General features: G+C 40.6%; 1 protein-coding gene across 3 annotated transcripts in view; it reads left to right on the top strand.

Moving 5' to 3' along the window:
• The first annotated feature begins 3,881 nt into the window (after nucleotides 1-3,881).
• The window catches only part of TMEM245 (transmembrane protein 245), a 98,758-nt gene continuing 82,231 nt past the window's right edge, over nucleotides 3,882-20,408 (top strand). For all 3 annotated transcript variants that reach the window (XM_036855824.1, XM_036855823.1, XM_036855825.1), the window contains exons 1-3: nucleotides 3,882-4,508; nucleotides 13,701-13,818; nucleotides 15,348-15,449. In XM_036855824.1, the coding sequence (XP_036711719.1) occupies nucleotides 3,915-4,508; nucleotides 13,701-13,818; nucleotides 15,348-15,449 (814 nt within the window). In that variant the 5' untranslated portion in view covers nucleotides 3,882-3,914. The remainder of the gene's footprint in view (nucleotides 4,509-13,700; nucleotides 13,819-15,347; nucleotides 15,450-20,408) is intronic.

Genomic DNA, 20,408 nt, shown 5'->3' with positions numbered 1-20,408 from the left:
AGTAGTTAGGGAGTTAGGCAGGGCCTGACGGTATCAGACTTGTTTACATCATTTGTTCTTCAGCCATTGAGATTTAAGAAAAAAATCTCTTAGTAATTGCTCACATTCATACTAACCTTAGCTTCCCAAACTCTTTTCTTCTAAACCACTTATTTATGTTCTTAGTCTGCCAATTTTATATAGTTTCAGACGCTGGATGGTTAGTTAAGTGTAGAAAAGGCAAATAACGTTTCATCTTGTGTGCTTACTTTGTGGAGTTGGTAGTGGTTCCCTAGAATGTTTCGCTGAGAAGGATTTTGAGGCTGTGTCTAGGCTCAGTGAGAAAGAGTTGAGTGGTTGATTAGCAATGTCTTCTATCGGCTTAGTAAAAGAGAGTGGTAACTCATATCTGGAATCTGAATGTGTGTTGTTTGATTACATTTTCACATGGCTTCTCCTCCTGCACTGTACATACCGCTTTATATGTGATGTACACACTCCACTGTAAGTACTGGACTTTGTTTAAAGTAAACACTCTAAGATAAACACAATGCCCTGGAGAATCCTCTCCCCACCTGTGTTTGTTTTACCTCTGGGGCTGTTATCTTGATACCTTGGGAGTCTGTGGACATTGACTGATGTTTAAGAGATGCCTCTTGGCTTCTCTAGGACAAAATGAAGAGTTACCCTGAGAGCCACTATCAGATTTTTACCATGTCCCAGGTATTGTGCTGCTGCTTTAGACACACTCTTCTGTTTCATCCTCACAGCAACCAGTGATGTAGATGTTATCATTTTATCAACCAGAAATCTTTCTGTTGCAAGAAATGTAAAACTGAACCAAAACTGGCTTAAATGGTTGGAAATTCATTGGTTCATGCGACAGGAAGGCCAAAGGCAGTGTGGTCCCAGGGTCAGCTTGATTCACTCCTCTGGATCTATTTCACCTCCACTGTATCCTGGATGCCCATGGAGGCAGCTCTTCTCTGAGGTCGTTGGAGTGAGTTGCTGTGTGGGACCAAAGAAGAAAACCCAAGTAGCCTTGCATTTTGGAGGGGATGCCTAAAAGCATATGTCCTATGAGGTAGAGATTTGAGTAGACTGTGTGTACTTCTCTCAAATTTAGTTTGTAGGTCCTACATCCCAGTATTTTTTCTCTGCTCTCAACCATAGGAATACATAGCAGAAACATCCCCAGTGTTTCAACACTATTTCTCATAGGAAGCACAAACAAACTTTTTTGAAAGGATAGCAAATCATCCGTTCACTTGCTTAGCAAACACTGAACTTGTACTATGAATGGCCCATGCTGTGTCAGGTGCTGGGGACACAGAAATGAAGCAAACCCATGAGAATCTCTGATTTTGACTGTAGTGTAGTAAGTACAATCATAGAGGGGTGAGCAAAATCCTATAGGAACCCAGCCTTGCGTTAGGCCATATAAATGTAAGTCTAGTGAGTTTCTGGTGCTTCAGCCTTCATTTCTCTTAGTTCCATTCTTGAATAGAAATTCTGTCAGAGACCTGGCAGTTCTATTGCTTTGGCCATTAGAACAATTTTGAAATGCTCTGCAGTTTTGCCTTTCATTGAGACTTGGAAGCAGAGCACCATGACAGGGTATTTTTGATTTGCTGATCTGGGGCCCCAAACACAATTTAGGCAACATTACCCTGGTCCCCTTCTATCCAATACATGTGTATGTCAGTTTCTGTTTGCATCTATTGATAGATGCTTTTGTTTTGTTACATGGGATCTTTTGGTTTGTAACTAGAGGAAGAGAGTCAAATCTTTGGAGAAGGACAGAGGGGTTGGTTTGGTCTTTGTTCCCTCACTGACCCTTTGGATGGGTTTTGAACCCCTGTAGTTAGAGGACTGAAGGTTGGATGTGGAAGGAACTCTTCATGAGAGGAATTATGATACACTGAGCACAAGAGACCTGGTTTAGACCTTGGGTGACAAAAGGGCACAGAGCCCTCAAGTCAGGGAGGATTTCTTCCCCATCTCTGAGTGGAAACCAGCTTTGCTTTGGCACCCTGAGGATTAGGAGTTTGGGAGTATCCAGGATCTGGGAATAATGGCACAGGCTCTGGCAATCTTGTGATGGGTACTGAGCTCAGGGAGCTGTGTGGGCAGAGGGTGGACATAGGGGGGTTGGTGGTTAACTTATGTCTCCAGGTATATATGTGAGGCATCCCCACTGGAACTCCCTCGAAATTACTGAGGACTTTTTGGGAGGGAGACTGAGGCATTGTTGTTATATAAATGGGAGCTTAAGTCAGTGTAAAATGGTTACTGAAAGGAAATGTGACCATAAATTGTAATCATGATCTCAGCAGCCCTAGATAAAGTAGTTAAGAAGCAAAGCAAAATGTAGGACAACTGATGCAAAATATTTACAGAGTTAAAGTCCAAAGACCACTTGAAAAACAAGGACTGTGACCCGAGACCCAAAAATGAGATGTTAAGGCATTACTTTTTCTTTTACTTGAAAAAATTTTGAAAACAGAAGAGGGATAACTTGCAGAGTTTCAAAGCACTCTCCTATTGAGTACTCAATAAAGGCTTCCTTCTTTTCTTCCTCCCTCCCTCCCTCCCTTCTTTCTTCTTCTTCCTCTTCTCTTCCTCCCCTTTCTCCTCATCCTCCTCTTCTCCCCTTCCTCCTCTTCTTCCTCTTCTTCCTCTTCCTCTTCTTTCCCTTCTTCCCCTCCCTCTCCCTCTTCTTCTTCTAAATAAAAATTCTGTTCGAGGTGTTTTACAAATAGTAGGCTTGGATCCCAGGACCTTTCCAACAGGAAAACAGAAGTACTGTGTGTTGCCCCAGAGCTTCCTTTTTCTCTTCTGGCACAAGAGTTTCTATTATCACTCCCATGTGACAGAGAGGAAATTAGGGTTGGGGGCTTAACTGACCTGACCTCAGATCTCAAAAAGGAACAGTGGCAGTTTGAGACTCTGACCTAGTGCTCTTTCAGGAGTTTAGACTGCTCCAGCACTGACATATACATGGTCGTTAACAGTAGCTGCGCATGAGTCTTCTGAAGAGCTTTAAAAAATATGCTAAAAGGATCCCTTGTCAGACCAATTAATTAACATAGTACGTAAGAATAGACTTAGGAGCCAGATTCTGAGTTTGAATTCTGCCTTTGCCACTTACTAGCTGTGTACCTTGGCAAGGTACTTAACTTCTCTGTGCCTCAGTTTTCCCCTTTGTAAAGTGGGGATAATACCACCGCCTTCCTTGTAGGGTTGTTCTAAGGATCAAATGAGTTAATGGGGATGAGACATTTATAACAGGGTCTGCCATATGGTAATCGCTATTTAAAATCCTGCCAAGCACACCAGAGCACACACTTTAAGTGTTTATTAAATAAATCAATAAAATAGAATCTGGTGATCGGTCTTTCATAAGTACCCCCCCCCCCCAACGGATTCTAATGTACAGCCTGGGTTTTCAATCTGTTAACGTCGTGCCTCTTTGGGGATTCCGCCTCTCCCCAAATTGACATTAACCAGTGAGTGAGGCGAGTTGCTTTTTTCGTTTGTTTTGTTTTGGGTTGTTTTAACGACAGTTTAGGGTGTTTTTCGGAAAGATTATCCGACATTTTTCCCCCCAGTTTGTGACTATTATAACACTTTAATTGATGGGAAGGGGGAGTTGGCTTGTTTGTTTGATTTTTGCCTCTTCTAAGATGCTGAGCCGAGAAACCTGTTACCTGAATTCCTCAGGGACCAATGAACGAAGGGAGCCCGAGGGCGAAGGAGCGCTCTCTACGCTCTCTGGGAGTTGTAGTTCCCCAAAGATCCTGTAAGCGGTCAATGGCCAGCTAGGAACTACGACTTCCACAATGCCGCGGGCCGCCCGCCCTGCCTCTCGCCCATGCCTCTCGCCAGGCTTCCCAGTACCGCCTCTCGGCAGCGGCGGCGGCGTCAGGGGTACCATGGCCGACGACGGTTCCCCTGAAGAGCCGCCCAGTCCGCGGGGCTCCCCTGGTCGGGCGCCGCGGGTTCAGCCTGCGGTCGGACCGGGCAGCGGCGGCAGCGGCAGCGGCTGCGGGGAGACCCCGCGGACGGCGGCGCTGGCGCTGCGCTTCGACAAGCCCATCAAGCAGGCCTTCTACAACACCGGGGCCGTGCTGTTCGTGTGCCTGTGCTGCGGCGCCGCTGTGCTCGTCTACTTTATCCTGGAGGCCTTCCTGCGGCCGCTGCTGTGGGCCGTGCTGTGCGGCACCTTCCTGCACCCCTTCAAGAGCTCGCTGACGCGGCTGGGCCGCCACTGGCTGCAGCGCCTGCACCGCGCGCACACGCCCATCGTGCTGGCCGCGCTGCTGCTGCCGATCTGCTTCGCAGACTACGGCGTGGAGGCCCTGGGCGAGCAGGCGCTGCGCCGCCGCCGCCTGCTGCTGCTGCTCGGCGCCGGCGGCCCGCTCCTCTACGGCCTCTACAGCCTGGGCAGCTACCTGGGCGTGCAGGTGCTGCTGGCGCACGCCGGCGCGCTCATCTGCCGCGGGCTGGACTACTTCAGCAGCCTGTGGGTGAGTGAGCCTCGGTCCGGGCCCTGGGCGGTCCCGGCGAGCGCGCAGTACTCCTGACCACACTCGCAGCTCGCTGGGGTGCGATCCTGCCAACCCCTCCGCACGATGCAGGGGCGGCCAGAGGTCCAGACCTGCGCTGCAGGCGGTGTCCGTCTCAGCCTTCCTTCCCGTGCACCCTAGGAACTTGGCGCACTTCCTTCCAAAGTGAGGGCGGGTGTGGTTTGAAGGTCTCCCCGTTCCCCGCCCCCATCCTAACGGAACCACTTAGCGGGGCGTGTGCCCTGTGAGGAATCGCTTTCCCCCTTTGCAGGTAGGGGCTTCAGTGCGTCGGCAGGTGGACATGAATTTACTCCTGGTCAGGGAGAGTGGGTGCTCCAGCATCTTAGTTCTGCTCACGTGGGACTTTCCTGGAAGGGACCTTAGAGATCCTAGTTCAACCGGTCATCCTACAGATAGGAGAGGTGACTTCTTACCAGCCTAGGGCTAGTTGGGCACAGAGAGGGCACTGGTTGACGCAAGTTTCTCAAGTCCTAGAACAAATCTTTCTTAATAGTTCAGAGCTGCCTCTCAGTTCAGGTGATTTCAGTGTACTTTGTGCCAGGCACCTACCTGGGTGCTGAGCCTCGTGGGCCTCTTACTCGCCACAGTCTATTCTGGGGAACTACTTACGTTGTGCAGCGACTGCTGTGCAACATTCTCTTCCCGCCTGGATTACTTAGGCAGACTGGGTGAAGGAAAGGTATATTTGTGGTTCTTGGATCATCCTGAGCTTATTCTTGGAAAATCACGGAGCTTTAGAGTTGGAAGGGATTTCAAGGACAATCTAGTGACACGTTTCCTAACTCAGACCAGATTGTAGACCAGTTAATGATCCACATATTTCACTGGGGACTGTTTAAAACAAGTGGATGTTTAATGCATAAGAATGCTATTTCATCAATAAGCAGTACCATTTAAAAATAAATTTATTCACTTTTGTCAGTGTTCAATGCACCTTGATATCAAGTTGCAAAATAATTCCCTTTATCTGTCAAGCAAGGTTTTGACTTGCCTGAGGTTATTGGTAGAGTTGGTGATTGATTCCAGAACTCCTGTCTCCTCTTGCTCTATCCATACAACCTCTCAGTTCAAGTTAAAAGTTGATTGAGTATGTTGTTAGGTACTGGGCTTTGTGAGGGCTTTAAACGGAGTAAGGTGCAGGCTCTGTGTTCAAGGTACATATAATCATATGTGAGCATATTCTTATGGAGATGACAGACACACAGATAAATGTTCATTACCCACCAATTATGGGCCAGCAGGGTATTGCAAGGTATTGGGGAGCACCTCATCCATAATTTTGGGATGCTGCCTGTGTGTGTAACTGCTGAGTTATCAGACAGAATCCTTGGCCTCCAAGAGGCCTGGTTATTTCAGTTGTGGTAGGAGGGAGGGATGTGGAAGCACCCTCTTTCACCTCCTGAGGCTTGACAGATTGTCAGGTGGAAGTGATCCTACTCTTTATTGCCTGCTTGCCTGACACTCTTCAGGAGAGGTTTCTGAGATCCGGAGAATGTGATGGTCCCAAAGTCGCTCAGACTTTGAACAAACCCAGGGTTCACTTTATGGAGTCCCAGTTCCATGTTATTTCTCCTTTACCTGTTGTTTCACAGTTCAGTTAAGTGGACTGAATGCCTCTTACATAGAAGGCAGAGTATTGTATGCTGTTAAGAAATATAAAGATTACTATAACTTGATTCCTATCCTCAAGAGATTCAATCTTGTCAAATTCAGACATATTTCTAGATTCTGCTAACATTTTTGACTGTTGATAATGCAGTTTACTGTAATTACCGTAGGCAAGACCAAGTAGCATATCCACCAAACTGTAGGAAATTAGGAAAGAAAGCCCTAGCATATATGAACACTGTATTTTCATAGTAAAGTAAGAATTGAATACATGGGTAAATTGCCATGATGAGCAGAAACTGGGGCATTTCTGCCAGTCACTCTCAGATAGTGGAAAGAGATGAGGAATTGAATAATTGTGAAAAAGTGCCTGCAGCTCAGTGTATAGAGCTATGAATATCTTTTTACTGAAGATAAACCCCCCTTCCATGTATTTTATTTACATACCCTTGAATGGGTTGTGGATGAGCAGAAGAGAAGTAAGGGCCAAGATTGATTAGGTTAGAAGAGGGGAAGGAAGGTCAAGCCAATAATTTTGAAAAGGCTTGAAACTCAGCTGTTTGCCTAAAGCGATGGGGGCAAGGGAGGAAGGGGTAAAAAACCCCATTATAAAAGACACAGTATGAGTTAATTAGAAGTGAGTAGGGAGCCTAAATTGAGGTTGATCTGAGTTGGAGAGAAACTTGTGGCTGTGTGTTTTCTTGAAGCAGTTCTTAGGAGCGGGTGGTTGGATGGAGGTGAGCTAAAAGTGTACCTGGGAAGCGGAGACAGGGAGTGCTCACTTCTCAGTCAGGAGCGCTGATTAAGGCCTGGCAAGAAGTGAAAGGTCATGTGACCGGGCAGGGCGCCCTCTCTATAACTTTACTATCATAGTTTACAGCTGGTTTGGTTTTGTGAGCCCAAGAAGGGCTGCCTGTCATAGAAAAAGAGTCTTTAGGCTTTCTAAACAACCTGTAAATTGGAGCCTGCTGCTGCCGAGAGGTATGGCTGGGGGAGGTAGAGAGAAAAGTGAATTTAAGGAAATCTACATTTTGGAGAGCTGACAATTCATGCATTTAAGATCCAGCTTTTGAGCATCTACCATGTACTAGTAGGCGCTTTCATGTGCGTTATTTCATTCTCAAAACAGTCATGTGAAGTAGGAGGGAGGAATTTCACAGGTGAGATTTAGAGATTGATCTGTTCATTCTGTCAGTGAATGATACTCAACAGACCTATCAGCAGTTGAAAGCCCTTTGTCATCAAAACCTTCAACGAAGATTTTTAAAAACTTTCCCCCAGTACATTGTGTTTATTTATTTATTTATTTATAGTATAAATTGATTTTAGTTTTCAGGAGAAAAATAGAAGAATATCAGGATCGGACTAACCACACATATTCCCCCAAAGGCCCCTAGATGCTAGTCATCTAGAAACTTTAGTCATCTCTCTTATCCTTGTATCTGTTATTTCCAAATCCTATCCCGTTTTCCTTTGTAATGTCTTTAATACTTGTGTTTTCCTTTGTTACCAGTTTATCCTTCCAGTTCAGTTCCTATTCGCCTCACTTTGGGGTTCCTTCAGCCTCCTAGCTCTTTTCTGCTAATTCTCCATCCTGCTTGCAAGTGAAAGAGTAACCATCCATGATGTGAGCAATTTTTTAAAACAGTTTCAAATATATTAGAATATTGTACTGACTTAGTGATTTCTAAACACTTAAAAAAAATCATCTGTTGCACCAAACTCACATATAACTCAGTCCTTAGGGCCCTTGGCATCTTTCCTTGGTGTAGAGCTGTCAAGATAAATCTGAAAATCTAGCCTTCCTGCTCCACCATTTTTCTTTGCTGGGAGTGTTTTGGGTCTTGCTCTCTCCTTTAGTTCAGACTTGTTAGAACGTTTGAAGACATTTACAGTTTTTGCGGTAGTAATAGATTTGTTTTCTCCATGGTCTCTGATCACATTGTTTCCATTTTACTTTGTAAAGAAGCATGAAGTGGAAGGAACAGTGGCTGAAAGATAAGAGTGTAAATTCTAAACTGAGCTCTGTTAGTAGCTTGCTTTGTGACCTTGGACAGACCAGGGCCCGTCTCTGGGCTACTCACCTCTAGTTGTGTGAAGTGTGGGATTAGCTTGGATGATTTCTAAGGTTCCTGGATATTCAGTTTTACAGATCCCCAGAGTCTGGTAGTACTGCCAGCAAGGCTCTTGGGAAATGCACATTAGCCAGCCGGCCAGGCCTACTCCTGGTGTGTTTTACTTGCCTGGCAACAGTAAGGAGGAAAGTTTCCGGTACTTAGGTTCTTTCTCAGTTAAAGACTTTGATTATAAAAGAGTCTTGACTCTTAAGTTGCCACACCATGAAGAGAACAAAGTTTTCAAATTAGAATAAAGGAGAATGAAGTTTTAAAGGAGAATGAAGTACCTGAAGCAGTAGCTGATTAGGGCTGTGGCTCCATAAGTTGGGAAGAAATCAGTAGTTTTATTCTCTCTGTAAAAGACTTAGGAAACTGTTCTGCAAAATCATGCAATAGAAGCAAGCCAAGTTGCTTTTCCAGTTAATACCCAGATGACCATAAATAAAACAAAGACACAGTCTACAGGGCAAAGTCTACTTATGTTTTATGCATTTAATATCTTATTTAATCAGAAAAGTATATGTGGTTAATAAGTCAAATGAAAGGAAAATGTGATTGTTTATTAGTTAGCTTTGCTTGTAGTGCTAAATAAATGTTACCAGTTTTTATGGACAGTCTTTAGTATCAGCACACATTGGTGCTTTAAAATGAGTATTGAATGTATATTTTGAAAAGGACACATTGCTCTGAAGAACATAGTTTGGGAAAGTATGCCTTCTTCTGTTTAAACTGTGGCTCATTGATTTATTCCTGGAAGAAGATTCATACTTGAACAGGTTTTCTCAGAGGCTAAACATATCTCTCAGAGAGAGACAGAAATAAAAAGCTCTCATAAAGGCACACTTATAGGAATCCATACTGGAAATTATGTATGAAATTTGAATGTACAAATCCTTATTTTCAGTAAGTTAAAGAATATTTAGCGATTTAAAATATTGACTCAAGTAAAACATGCTTGTTATATATATAAAAAAATTTAAGCAGCATGTAAGTTTACATGGTAAAAGTGAATTGTCTCTTTTCTCTTCCCACTGTATAGATGTTACTGTTGTTAACTGTTTGGTGAATAGCCTTCTAAGTTTATTTCTACACCTATGTGAAAGTATAAAGTATAGGGGTTTTGTTTTTTAAAACAAAAGTTTTATATATATATATATATATATATATGAAATTCTCTTTCTTTTATCATTGCTCTTTCATTATCATTGTATTGTAGATATCTTTCCTTGATAGTACTTTCAGATATACTTCTTTCTTTTTAATAGTAGCGTAGTCTAAAGTTTTTTTTTTCTGGATGCCTTTTGGAAAGTGTTCCTACCAAATTATTTTAGCACTGAATTTGTATTAGTATCTGATAAACATTTTTAAACATTGGTAACTGTAAAATCATAATGGTTTAATAGAAACTTTAAAGTGTTTTTATAAATGGCCATACTTTTTCAACTAATAATATTCTGTGAATTTTTTCTGAGGAAACTCTTGAAAATACTGAAAAAAAAGTCAAAAGTTTTTTTTTTTTTTTTTTTAAGTAAAAGACATTTACTATTTATAAAGATAATACTACTCTTAGAAGAAAATTCAATACTTGAAGAAAAGTGTAAAGATGCAACTTACCCCCTGAAATCCAACCATTCAGGGACAATATTTTTTAACATTTTGGTGAGTATATTTTCACCATTATAAATTTGCATATGCATAAATTTACAGTGTGTCATTGAATAAAGTTATTTATCACACTTTTGAAAGTCTGAATAATTATTTCATTTTTGGAGATACCATAATTTAAACAGTCTCCTATAAAATGACATTTAATTTGTTATATTTAATTTGTTTGTTTAATATTTTAAACTGCCACAGTGAATATTTTTATATCTGCACAGTGTGTAGTTCTTCTGTAAACCAAATTTGTAGAAGTGGAATTGGGGAGTATACTTAATAAGTTGTTATTTTAAACTGAAATGAGGTTACCTGTGAGTTTCAGGTTTACTGGGTGAAAACACATACCTCTCTTTAGACAATGAGTTTCTTTGAAAAAATCTGAAGTATGCAGTCTCTCATTTTTTTCCTCTCTTTGCAAGTGATACTCATTCCTTATGAATACAGATAAGAAACAAAAACTTCTTGGAGGTTGGTTGAAAAGTATCATAGGCTTAAAATCTGAAAGTATATCCTTCTGTGATCCTCTAGTTCAGCTTCTCACTGAGGGCACACTCTCCTACTTTGTCATCCCTGACTTCCAGTCAGCTTTTGCTCAGACTTCTAGCGATGGTAGCTCATTCCCTTTTTAGACGTCTACAGTTTATTAGAAAAATTTATTATATAAAGCTGAAATATGTTGCTTCCTAATTTCCACCTATTATTTCTGCCCTCAGAACCACAGAAAATTAAGTCTGTTGCCTCTCTCAGATGACATTTCCCCAGCTATTTGGAGATAGCTATCAAATCTTACTTCCTTCCCTTTTCTAAGCTGAACAGTTTTTTCCCCCAGCTGTATCTCTATCTCCTATGTTGTGATTTCCATTTCCTTTCCCAGTCTGAATTTTACTGCCGATGTGGTTTGATAGTGTAAGTCACTGAAACAATCACTTTGCCTGATGTATTGTACTTTTATTAATAGGCATTCATACCAGTTACGTTTCTGACCAGCTATCCTCTTCCCATTCTTTACTCGTATAGATGAGTTTTGAACCTAAAAGCAGAACCTTGCATTTCTCTCTATTAAATTTAATCTTAATTGATTAGCCCATTGTTCTAATTTCAGTATATCTTTTTGAATCATTTATATTGACTATTCCCAATTTTGTGTAATCTGCAAGTTCGGCTAATATGCCTTCTATTCTTTCATCTAAATTACTGACTACATGTTTAATAAGGCAGGGCTGATTACCCCCTGTGTAGCATACTGCTGAAGACCATCCACTTGCTGAGGATCAATTTTTTTTTAAATTTCAGCAATTTGTAGTCATCAAAATCAACTGTTTTTATTTTCCCTTGTGAATACTGGAGCAGCTTTTCCTCTTTGTTTTTCTGGCACTACCCTTTATTCTCCTTATTGTTAAGAAAGCAGATTCTGGAGCCAGGTTCCTGGGTTCTAAATCCTGACTCTGTCACTTCTTTTTTTTTGCTTTTTAAAAAAATAGTAATTTATTTATTTATTTATTTATGTTTTATTTTTTGGTTGCATCGGGTATTAGTTGCAGCACGCGGGATCTTCGTTGTGGCATGCGGGATCTTTCGTTGTGGTGCACGGGCTTTTCTCTAGTTGTGGCGTGCGGGTTTTCTCTCTCTAGTTGAGGTGCGCGGGCTTAGTTGCCCTGCAGCATGTGGGATCTTAGTTCCCCGACCAGGGATTGAACCCGTGTCCCCTGGAGGCAGGAGGACAGGGTTCTAGAGAGAGAATTCTGGATGATTTCTCTTCCATCTTTAAGATACTGATTGGGTGGTATCCTTTCAAAGCTTTTTCGCCTTGGCTGTCTTTCTACCTGGATTTTCCTCCCGTCTCGCTGCCTGTCCAAGGCTAAGTCTGCTGCCCCAAAGGCCTTGAACCCATCTTTCCCGACTCTGTCACTTTTTAGCTGTGTGACCTTGTGCAAGTCACTTCTCTGAAGTATCAGTTTCTTTCATCTCTAAAATGGGAGTGATAATGGTCCTTTTTTCCTGGGGTTATGAGGATTAAATGAGTTCATGTATTTAAAGTATTAGAACAAGGCAAAGTGTTACATAAGTGTACTGTTTTTACACTCAGATTTTGTTCTGAGCTCTACAGTCATAATCTCAAATTCTCTAAATTCCCAGGGTTAAATTTGTGCGGTCCTACAAGCTTGAACTTTTTGGAAGCAGCTGTAGTCTCACTTCCCATGTGCTCATATATCTGGGGCTTAAGGTCTCTTTAATATTTCATCTTATTAGTTGCTTGAAGAAAAATATTTTAGTATCCTTTTCATTATAAAAGAACTAGTGCTCATTAAAGGCGATTTGGAAAATATAGAGAAAAGGAAAAGGGAAAAACAAAATCTTATCACCTAAATACAACTTTTTAGTACATTTCCTCCCCCTCCTCCACCATACAGTAGATATACTCATGTCACATGTGTTTTTTTAATTTTTCTTTTTCCTTAATAATATCTTAGGAATATCTTAAGTTATATAGTCTTTGTTTAAAAAAGTCTATTTTAATGACTGCATAACATTTTACTGAGTGACTCATCCAGAGTTAACCACTTCCCAGTTATTGAACTTTTAGGTTATCGACTTTTCAGTGTTCTAAATTAGTCTATGATGAGCTTCTTTATTTTTAACCCTTTTTCAGAATTTATCATTATTTAGTAAGGTCCCAAAGCTGAATTCTCAGGTCTGAAGCTATAAACATTTTTAAGACCCGAAGAGTATTTTGAAGATATGATCAAAATAAAGTAGGAGGTAGTTTTTTTCTGGCTTTTGTAGTAACCATATCAGTTCCTTTTTCTTCATTCTCTGAATTACAGCATAAAGTCCTTTTTTTGTTTTAATTTGCCTATTTTTTTTCAAGATTCAGGTTGTTTTAATAAATTCTTGGTGTTCACATTTGTTCTAGGTTATGTATTCTTTCCATCTTTTGTGTATGTTCTATTAAAATATGAGGTTATTAGAGAGTTTCTGTGTAGGATGCTTTGTGATTACTAGAGTCATTTAGTTTTACTGTAGGGAAAACTGGGGAGGGGGACCCTGGCTGGTTCTTCTGTTCTCAAGTCTCGCTGTTTCTTCCTCTGGTAATATTTTTTTCAGCTACACTTCTTCAACTGAGTATAACTCTGGACTAGGTTCTAACCATCTGTTACCGAGATTATTTCAGCAGGGTCACACTTCAGCTGGCTGCCTTCTTTTTAGCTTTTAAAAAATTCTTTTCATAGTAACACCGGCTTGTGGGATCTTAGTTCCCCGACCAGGGATGGAACCTGGGCCCCTGGCAGTGGAAGCACGGAGTCCTAACCACTGTACCACCAGGGAATTTGCTCTTGTTTTTTCTTTTCTTTTGTAAATATTAATCTACAGAGAAAACTTTAAGAATTCCACAAGGTGAAGAGCTTAATTTAAATCCATGGCTTAAAAATTGAATATTTTATCATAAGTATCTTTATGCATATAATAATTTTTGAACTTTAACATATCTTAAATTATATTTATGTATTTTTTGTTGAAGATATTTAAATAATATCACTGCATGGGATTTCAAACCTGTTTATTTCCAAACTTGATTTATCTAAGCAGAGGAGGAAAACCTATGCACACTCCTTTTAGCACCACCAACCGTCATCTGTGTTGTATCCACAGCTCTCATGCTATGTAGATGCTTGCGAGTTTTGTATAATTGTATGTTTATTGCATGTGTATATATTTTACAACTATGTCTATATTTCATTTATTTAAGATCTGGACCTTGGTAGTTGGCTACGTGTTGACTGTTTCATTCAAGTGGAATGCAAGCACTGAACGCTACTTGAGAGCAGTTTCAATTCCTGTCTGGATTATATTGCTTTTTCATTTAGGTGGGTCCCTTTTTCTAAGAAAGTCTAGCTTAAGGTCAGCGGAGGCTGACCGTGTGAATCAAAGTGAATTTTTTTAAGTTTTATGTGTTGCATTTAAAATTCTTTAAAATAATCCTTCAAAATATTCTGCCTTAATCTTTCGTTAATCTTGAATGAAAATATTGTACTTTAAAATGTCTACTTTTAATTATATGGAATGTTCATTTTCAAAAAGGTCTTTTAAAAATAAATATATCTTAAAAAGTAGAGCGCACTTGGACTATCATGGCTGTTTCTGAGTGTCTTACTTAGGGAGGATATAGCTAAGCAGTCAAGGATGATAAGAGGTGCTCAAAATCATGTGAGAGAAACTGTTAAGGGAACCAGAGATGTTTACTCTCCATAAGAGAAGGGCACTGGGGCTGCAGGGGTGGGAAGGAGGTAGAGGTGAGGAAGATACCAAATATGGAAGCCGGTTTCAGGTTTTTGAAGGATTGTGAAAGAGTGGTTTAAACAGATCTCTGTAGCCATTTGGGAGAGATGTCAGAGCAACGAGCAGCTTCAGAGAGACAAGTCTCTGTTCGACATAAGGATGATCAGTGTCAGAGCTGCTCAGAGTAATGAGTTCCCCATTATTTGAGACTCTTCACTGTTAGCTGAGTGGCTGCCAGGATGTTGTAGAGTGATTTTTCAGGGACTCATTTACCTCCAAGTCTTAACTATATGGAAACATCAAGTTCTAATTTAAAAACAAAATTCAGTGACCTAGAGCAGTAGGTAGCCTATTAGTAGTAGTTTTTAGAGCTACTTATTGTTAAAAATAAAATAAAAACCAGAGTTGGTTGAAAGTATGTCTTTGCTTAGAGTCTGATATGGAACAGAGCATTACTCTTTAGCTCTGCTGACTTGGAATGCTAAAGGAGTTTCTTGACAAGATCCCGTAATGTCTGATGAGACTCATTTCAAATTTGGGGAAGGTAGAGGAGGGAGGCAGGCAGGTATGTTCGTAAGGCTGTAGACCAACTCAGGGCACTGCAAAGGCTTTTGATCCTTGGCCACTTGTTAGCATTTTTGCTCTGTACACTGAGGATACATTAAAGCTTTTTGCCGTGCTCTTGTGGGCCATTCCACCCTTTCTTGAGAGGTAGAGTTCACACCCAGTGGTATTTCCAGGAAATCAAGTCAGGCACCAGGACTTAAAGTTCTATGCCTGATGCAGGTCATTTGGGGGTTAAACAGGGGGTTTGATGGTCTTAAACACTGGATGTGCTTTAGAACGGACTTGATTCTCCAGGTGATACAAGCCTCTTAAAGGTAAGCTGGCACATACCCAATCCTTTAGACCAGGGCCTCTGAGAGCAGGGCTGGACTTCCTGAGAGGAGCCCTGAATTGAGGTTTCAGTTGCCTTTAAAAAATTTTTTTCCCTGTGAAACAATTTTGTTATTAACATATTTGCCAAATTGTTCTGTCAGTCTACTAAACTGAGTCTTTTAAAGACAAGTGCTAGATTTTTATTTCGCTAAAAATGTTAATTCTTAATAATTTGCAGCATCCTTGGCTGGCTCATGGAGAATTCCAGTATTCCTGGTTATTGTTTTCCTGATGTCTGTGGGCACCCTCTATGAAAAACAGAATGGAAAAGAGTCTTCTGGTAAGAAATATGGCATTCTATTAATATTACTCTTAAGAAGTATTTGGGAGAATAGCCTTATTTAAAAAACATACTATGATAAACTGCTTTAAATTGGTGGTATTTTCTGAACAGAAAATAAATTTCTTTAAAATATTTTAGATGGTTAGACCATTTCCACCCCCCTTTTTTTGCATTTTTTTTTTTAAATTTTATTTATTTATTTATTTTTGGCTGTGTTGGGTCTTCGTTTCTGTGCGAGGGCTTTCTCTAGTTGCGGCAGGCGGGGGCCACTCTTCATCGCGGTGCGCGGGCCTCTCACTGTCGCGGCCTCTCTTGTTGCGGAGCACAGGCTCCAGACGCGCAGGCTCAGTAGTCGTGGCTCACGGGCCTAGTTGCTCCGCGGCATGTGGGATCTCCCCAGACCAGGGCTCGAACCCGTGTCCCCTGCATTGGCAGGCAGATTCTCAACCACTGCGCCACTAGGGAAGCCCTTTTTTTGCATTTTTAATTGAGGTTTAATTCATATAACATAAAATTAATCAGTAACCATTTTAAAGTGGCATTTAGTACATTCACAGTGTTGTGCAACCATTACTTCCATCTAGTTCCAAGACATCTTCATCACCCTAAAGGAAAGCGCTGTGCCCATTAAGCAGCTACATAAAGTTAGGTTATTTATTTGAGATCTTTCTTTTTTCGTAATGAAAGTATTTATTGCTATAAACTGCCCTCTTAGAAGTGCTTTTGCATCCCATAGGTTTTGATATGTTGTGTTTCCATTTTCTTTGGATCAGATACTGTTTGATTTCTCTTTTGATTTCTTCTTTGATACATTGGTTAATCAGAAGTATTTTGTTTAATTTCCACGTGTTGTGTCCCACCTAACAAGCCATTGCCAAATCCAAAGTCATGAATATTTACCCCTGTAGATCTTGTATCCTGCAACTTTGCTGAATTTGTTTAATAGCTTTAGTAGTTTCTGTGGCTTCTTTAGGATTTTGCATATATAAGATCATGTCTCTGCAAATGGAGATAGTTTTACTTCTTCCTTTCTAATCTGGATGCCTTTTAATTCTTATCTTGCCTGATTGCTCTGGCTGAAACTTCCACTACAATGTTGAATAAAGATTAGTTTTCTTTAAAAGATTATTTTTAAAGATTATTTTAAAGATTATTCTTTAAAAGATTATTTTAACCTTTTAAAGTAATCTTTTTTTTAAAGATTTTTTTAAAAAAAATTTATTTATTTGTTTATTTTTGTCTGTGTTGGGTCTTCGTTTCTGTGCGAGGGCTTTCTCCAGTTGCGGCGAGCGGGGGCCCCTCTTCATCACGGTGCGCGGGCCTATCACTGTCGCGGCCTCTCCCGTTGCGGAGCACAGGCTCCAGACGCGCAGGTTCAGTAGTTGTGGCTCACGGGCTTAAGTTGCTCCGCAGCATGTGGGATCCTCCCAAACCAGGGCTCGAACCCGTGTCCCCTGCATTGGCAGGCGGATTCTTAACCACTGCGCCACCAGGGAAGCCCCTAAAGATTGTTTTTGAGGTACCCTGGTTGCACGTGGCCTTTATCCAGAGCACTTTGTTAAAGATACAGGTTTCTAATGAGTTGTACGGGGGTTGTGGCAGGGTGGGGTGCGGGGGCAGATATAGTCACCGTTCTGAGATCATCAGACTGGACTTCTAGTTAGCCAGCCATGTGGGAATGGCTGTGAGTGGAGAGGTAGGTTTGAACAGCACACAGTTTCCACAGTAATTGACATTTGTCCCTTGCTTCTTTCTGATAGTTATACATAAACTACAAGAGCAAGTTACTAATTGCAGCAGATTTTTTAGAGGAAAAAAAAGTTCTCAAATACCAGTGTGTTACAGTTAAGTTAGAAAATAGAAACAAAAAGAAGAAAAGAAAAATCACTGAAAATCCCACTGTCCACAGATTATACCAAAATGTTAACTAATGACTTTTATGCCTTTGGACTTTTTAAGACACAAGAAAACTGGATCATAGTGAAATTGTTTTGTAAACTGAATTTTAAACTTAATTATGTCATGAACACCTTTCTATGTCCATGAATATACTTCTGCAGTGTTATTTTTCACATCTCCTTTTCATGCTAATCACAAGGCTGTTTGTGGCACTTCCGTGTATGTGTATAGCTACGTTACAGAAATTTTTTAAAATTAAGTTGCTGTTTATTATTTTATTTGGTAGATGAGTAGTGTCTGACAATTGTAAGACATCTTTTATTCATAAATATTTGTTTAGAATTTTATAATAACTATCTGAAACAAAGAAACTTTAATTACTTATCTCTCTGACAGTGGAAAATATGAAAGATTTTATTTTATATTTTGCTGTCTAAGTTTTCTTTGCTCAGCCTCTCTTTCTGGTCAAAATCTGTTAGACTCTGTGGTTATATATCGAACCAGTAGAAGTAAACTTCCTGTTTTGGCAACTACTGTAGAAAGCTTGGTGGTTTTCACTTGTTCCTCTGATTAGCTTTGTCTCTTTTTTTTCCCCTTTCCCCTAATAGTAGTGGTTCAGACAGCTCTGCTTATCCTTCACCCCTCACCCCAGGACAGTTTTCTCCTTTTTTTTTTTCTTCTGGCATTTCTCTCTCTCTCTTTTTTTTTTTTCAATTGAGGTATATTTGACATGTATCATTATATTAGTTTCAGGTGTACAACATAATGGTTCCATGTCTGTAGATATCACCACAATAAGTCTAGTTAACATCTGTCACCTTACATAGTTACCAAAAAACTTTCTCCTTGTGATGAGAACCCTTAAGACCTACTCTCTTAGCAACTTTCAAGTCTACAATAAAGTGTTATTAACAATAGCCAGCCACCATGCTGCACATTACATCCCTGGGACTTGTTTATTTTATAACCGGAAGTTTGTGCCTTTGCCTCCCTTCACTCATTTATCCCACCCCCACCACCAGTTCTGGCAGCCCCCCATCTGTTCTCTGTATCTTTGAGCTGCTGTTTGTTTTAAGATTCCACATATAAGTGAGATCATACAGTATTTGTCTTTCTCTGACCCTTTTTACTTAGCGTAATACCCTTGAGGTCCACCATGTTGCTGCAAGTGACAAGACTTCATTCTTTTTTATGGCTGAATAATATTCCTGTGTGTGCGCATGCGCACGCATGTGTGTATGTGTGTATATATATGTATGTGTGTGTATGTATACACACACACACACCACATTTTCTTTATTCATCAGTCAGTGGACCCTTAGGGTATTTCTGTATCTTGGCTATTGTAAGTAATGCTACAGTGAACATGGGGGTACATATGTCTTTTCGAGTTAGTGTTCTTTTTTTCTTCAGATATATATCCTAAAGTGGAATTGGCTGGATCATATGGTAGTTCTATTTTTAATATTTTGAGGACAGTTTTGTCCTTTTGACTGCTTTTGTCCAGGGCTAAGTAAGTACTTTACTGCAAGTATATCAATAAAGTAGGTCTAAACCAGGGGTTTCAGATGGATTTTCTCTTGGGTATAAATTCTTGTTTGATGGCAGCCTAGGGAGCCGTGAGGGCAGGAGTTCTAAGACCAAGTATTGAGCTTGGGAAAAAAGAAGACTGTGTTTGATTATTATCCCCCATAAGCCCAGGATAGTGGTGTGTTGGCATGCAAGCCAGATTTCTGGTGTTTGTATTCCAGACTATTATAAGAAAGGAAGTCATAGAGACACAGAATAAATGTTGAGAGCAGATTTGGAAATGTTGGTTTTCCTTGTTTTGTTTACTCCTATTCCAGCCTGCTTCAGAATAGGTTATTCTTGATTTAGAATCTTTTTATGGACTTCTAGTGTAGATAATCCTCATCCTAAAATAAATTTGTATAACCATTTTTTTTTCTAAATTTCTGAATATTTTTTTCCTGTTGCCCCTAGTACCTTGTTTATTTTAGGCATCAGAACTCGAGCCATATTGGGACAACCTTTCCCTTTTTTATAGTCAATTCCCTCCTGTAGATGTCACTGTAATATAGTTAGGCATGGAAATGCTTCAGCGTACTGCCATGGCAGTGTGTGCATTTATTCCTTCCTTGTCACCTCCACTGTCCCATTGTAGGACTGCTCTTGTATCCTAGTCACTTGTGTAGGCATCTTTCTCTATGTCTTCTGAGCTTTAAATCTTTTGCTGTTTTACAGTCTGTGGTTTGCTGGATTCACAGAATTAATCCTTTGGATGTCATCATACTTCAAAGCATGAATTTGTTTAGTTCCTAGATCCAGAAAACTCTTCCTATGGATCATTGCTGTGTTAGTTTCAGTGGTTCTTTCTGAACCCAGGGACCTTACTCAGTGGTTTTTTCTTAGACCTTAGGAACTCTTACTTGGTATTTCCTGGAACCTCAAGTTAATGTAGGGAAAAATGTTAAGTGTCTACCGTGCTTTTAAGTGTACTATCTTTTTTAATCCACAAGTAAAACATTCCCCCCACAACCTTGTAAAATAGATTTCTCCGTTTTGCAGATGAAGACATTTAATAACAGGTTAACTGACTTGCCCACAATCCCGCGGGTGACTGGTGGAGCTAAAATTTAAGCCTACGTCCTTGACTCTAACCTACACCTGGTGTTCTTTCCTTTCACCAGGCTCTTTGACAAGCATCAGCCATCCTGAAAAAGTATCGACTGCTGATCTTTTTTTTTTTTTTTAATAAATTTATTTTATTATTTTATTTTATTTATTGTTTCTAGCTGTGCTGGGTCGTTGTTGCTGCACGCGGGCTTTTTCTGGTTGCGGCGAGCAGGGGCTACTCTTTGTTGCGGTACGCGGGCTTCTCACTGCGGTGGCTTCTCTTGTTGCGGAGCACGGGCTCTAGGCACACAGGCTTCAGTAGCTGTGGTGCATGGGCTCAGTAGCTGTGGCTCGTGGGCTCTATAGCGCAGGCTCAGTAGTTGTGGCTCACGGGCTTAACTGCTCCGCGGCATGCGGGATCTTCCCGGATCAGGGATCGAA

This window comes from Balaenoptera musculus, chromosome 6 (genome assembly GCF_009873245.2).
Source record: "Balaenoptera musculus isolate JJ_BM4_2016_0621 chromosome 6, mBalMus1.pri.v3, whole genome shotgun sequence".
In the NCBI taxonomy this organism is placed as follows: Eukaryota; Metazoa; Chordata; class Mammalia; order Artiodactyla; family Balaenopteridae; genus Balaenoptera; species Balaenoptera musculus.
This window is presented reverse-complemented; position numbering and strand designations above follow the sequence as displayed.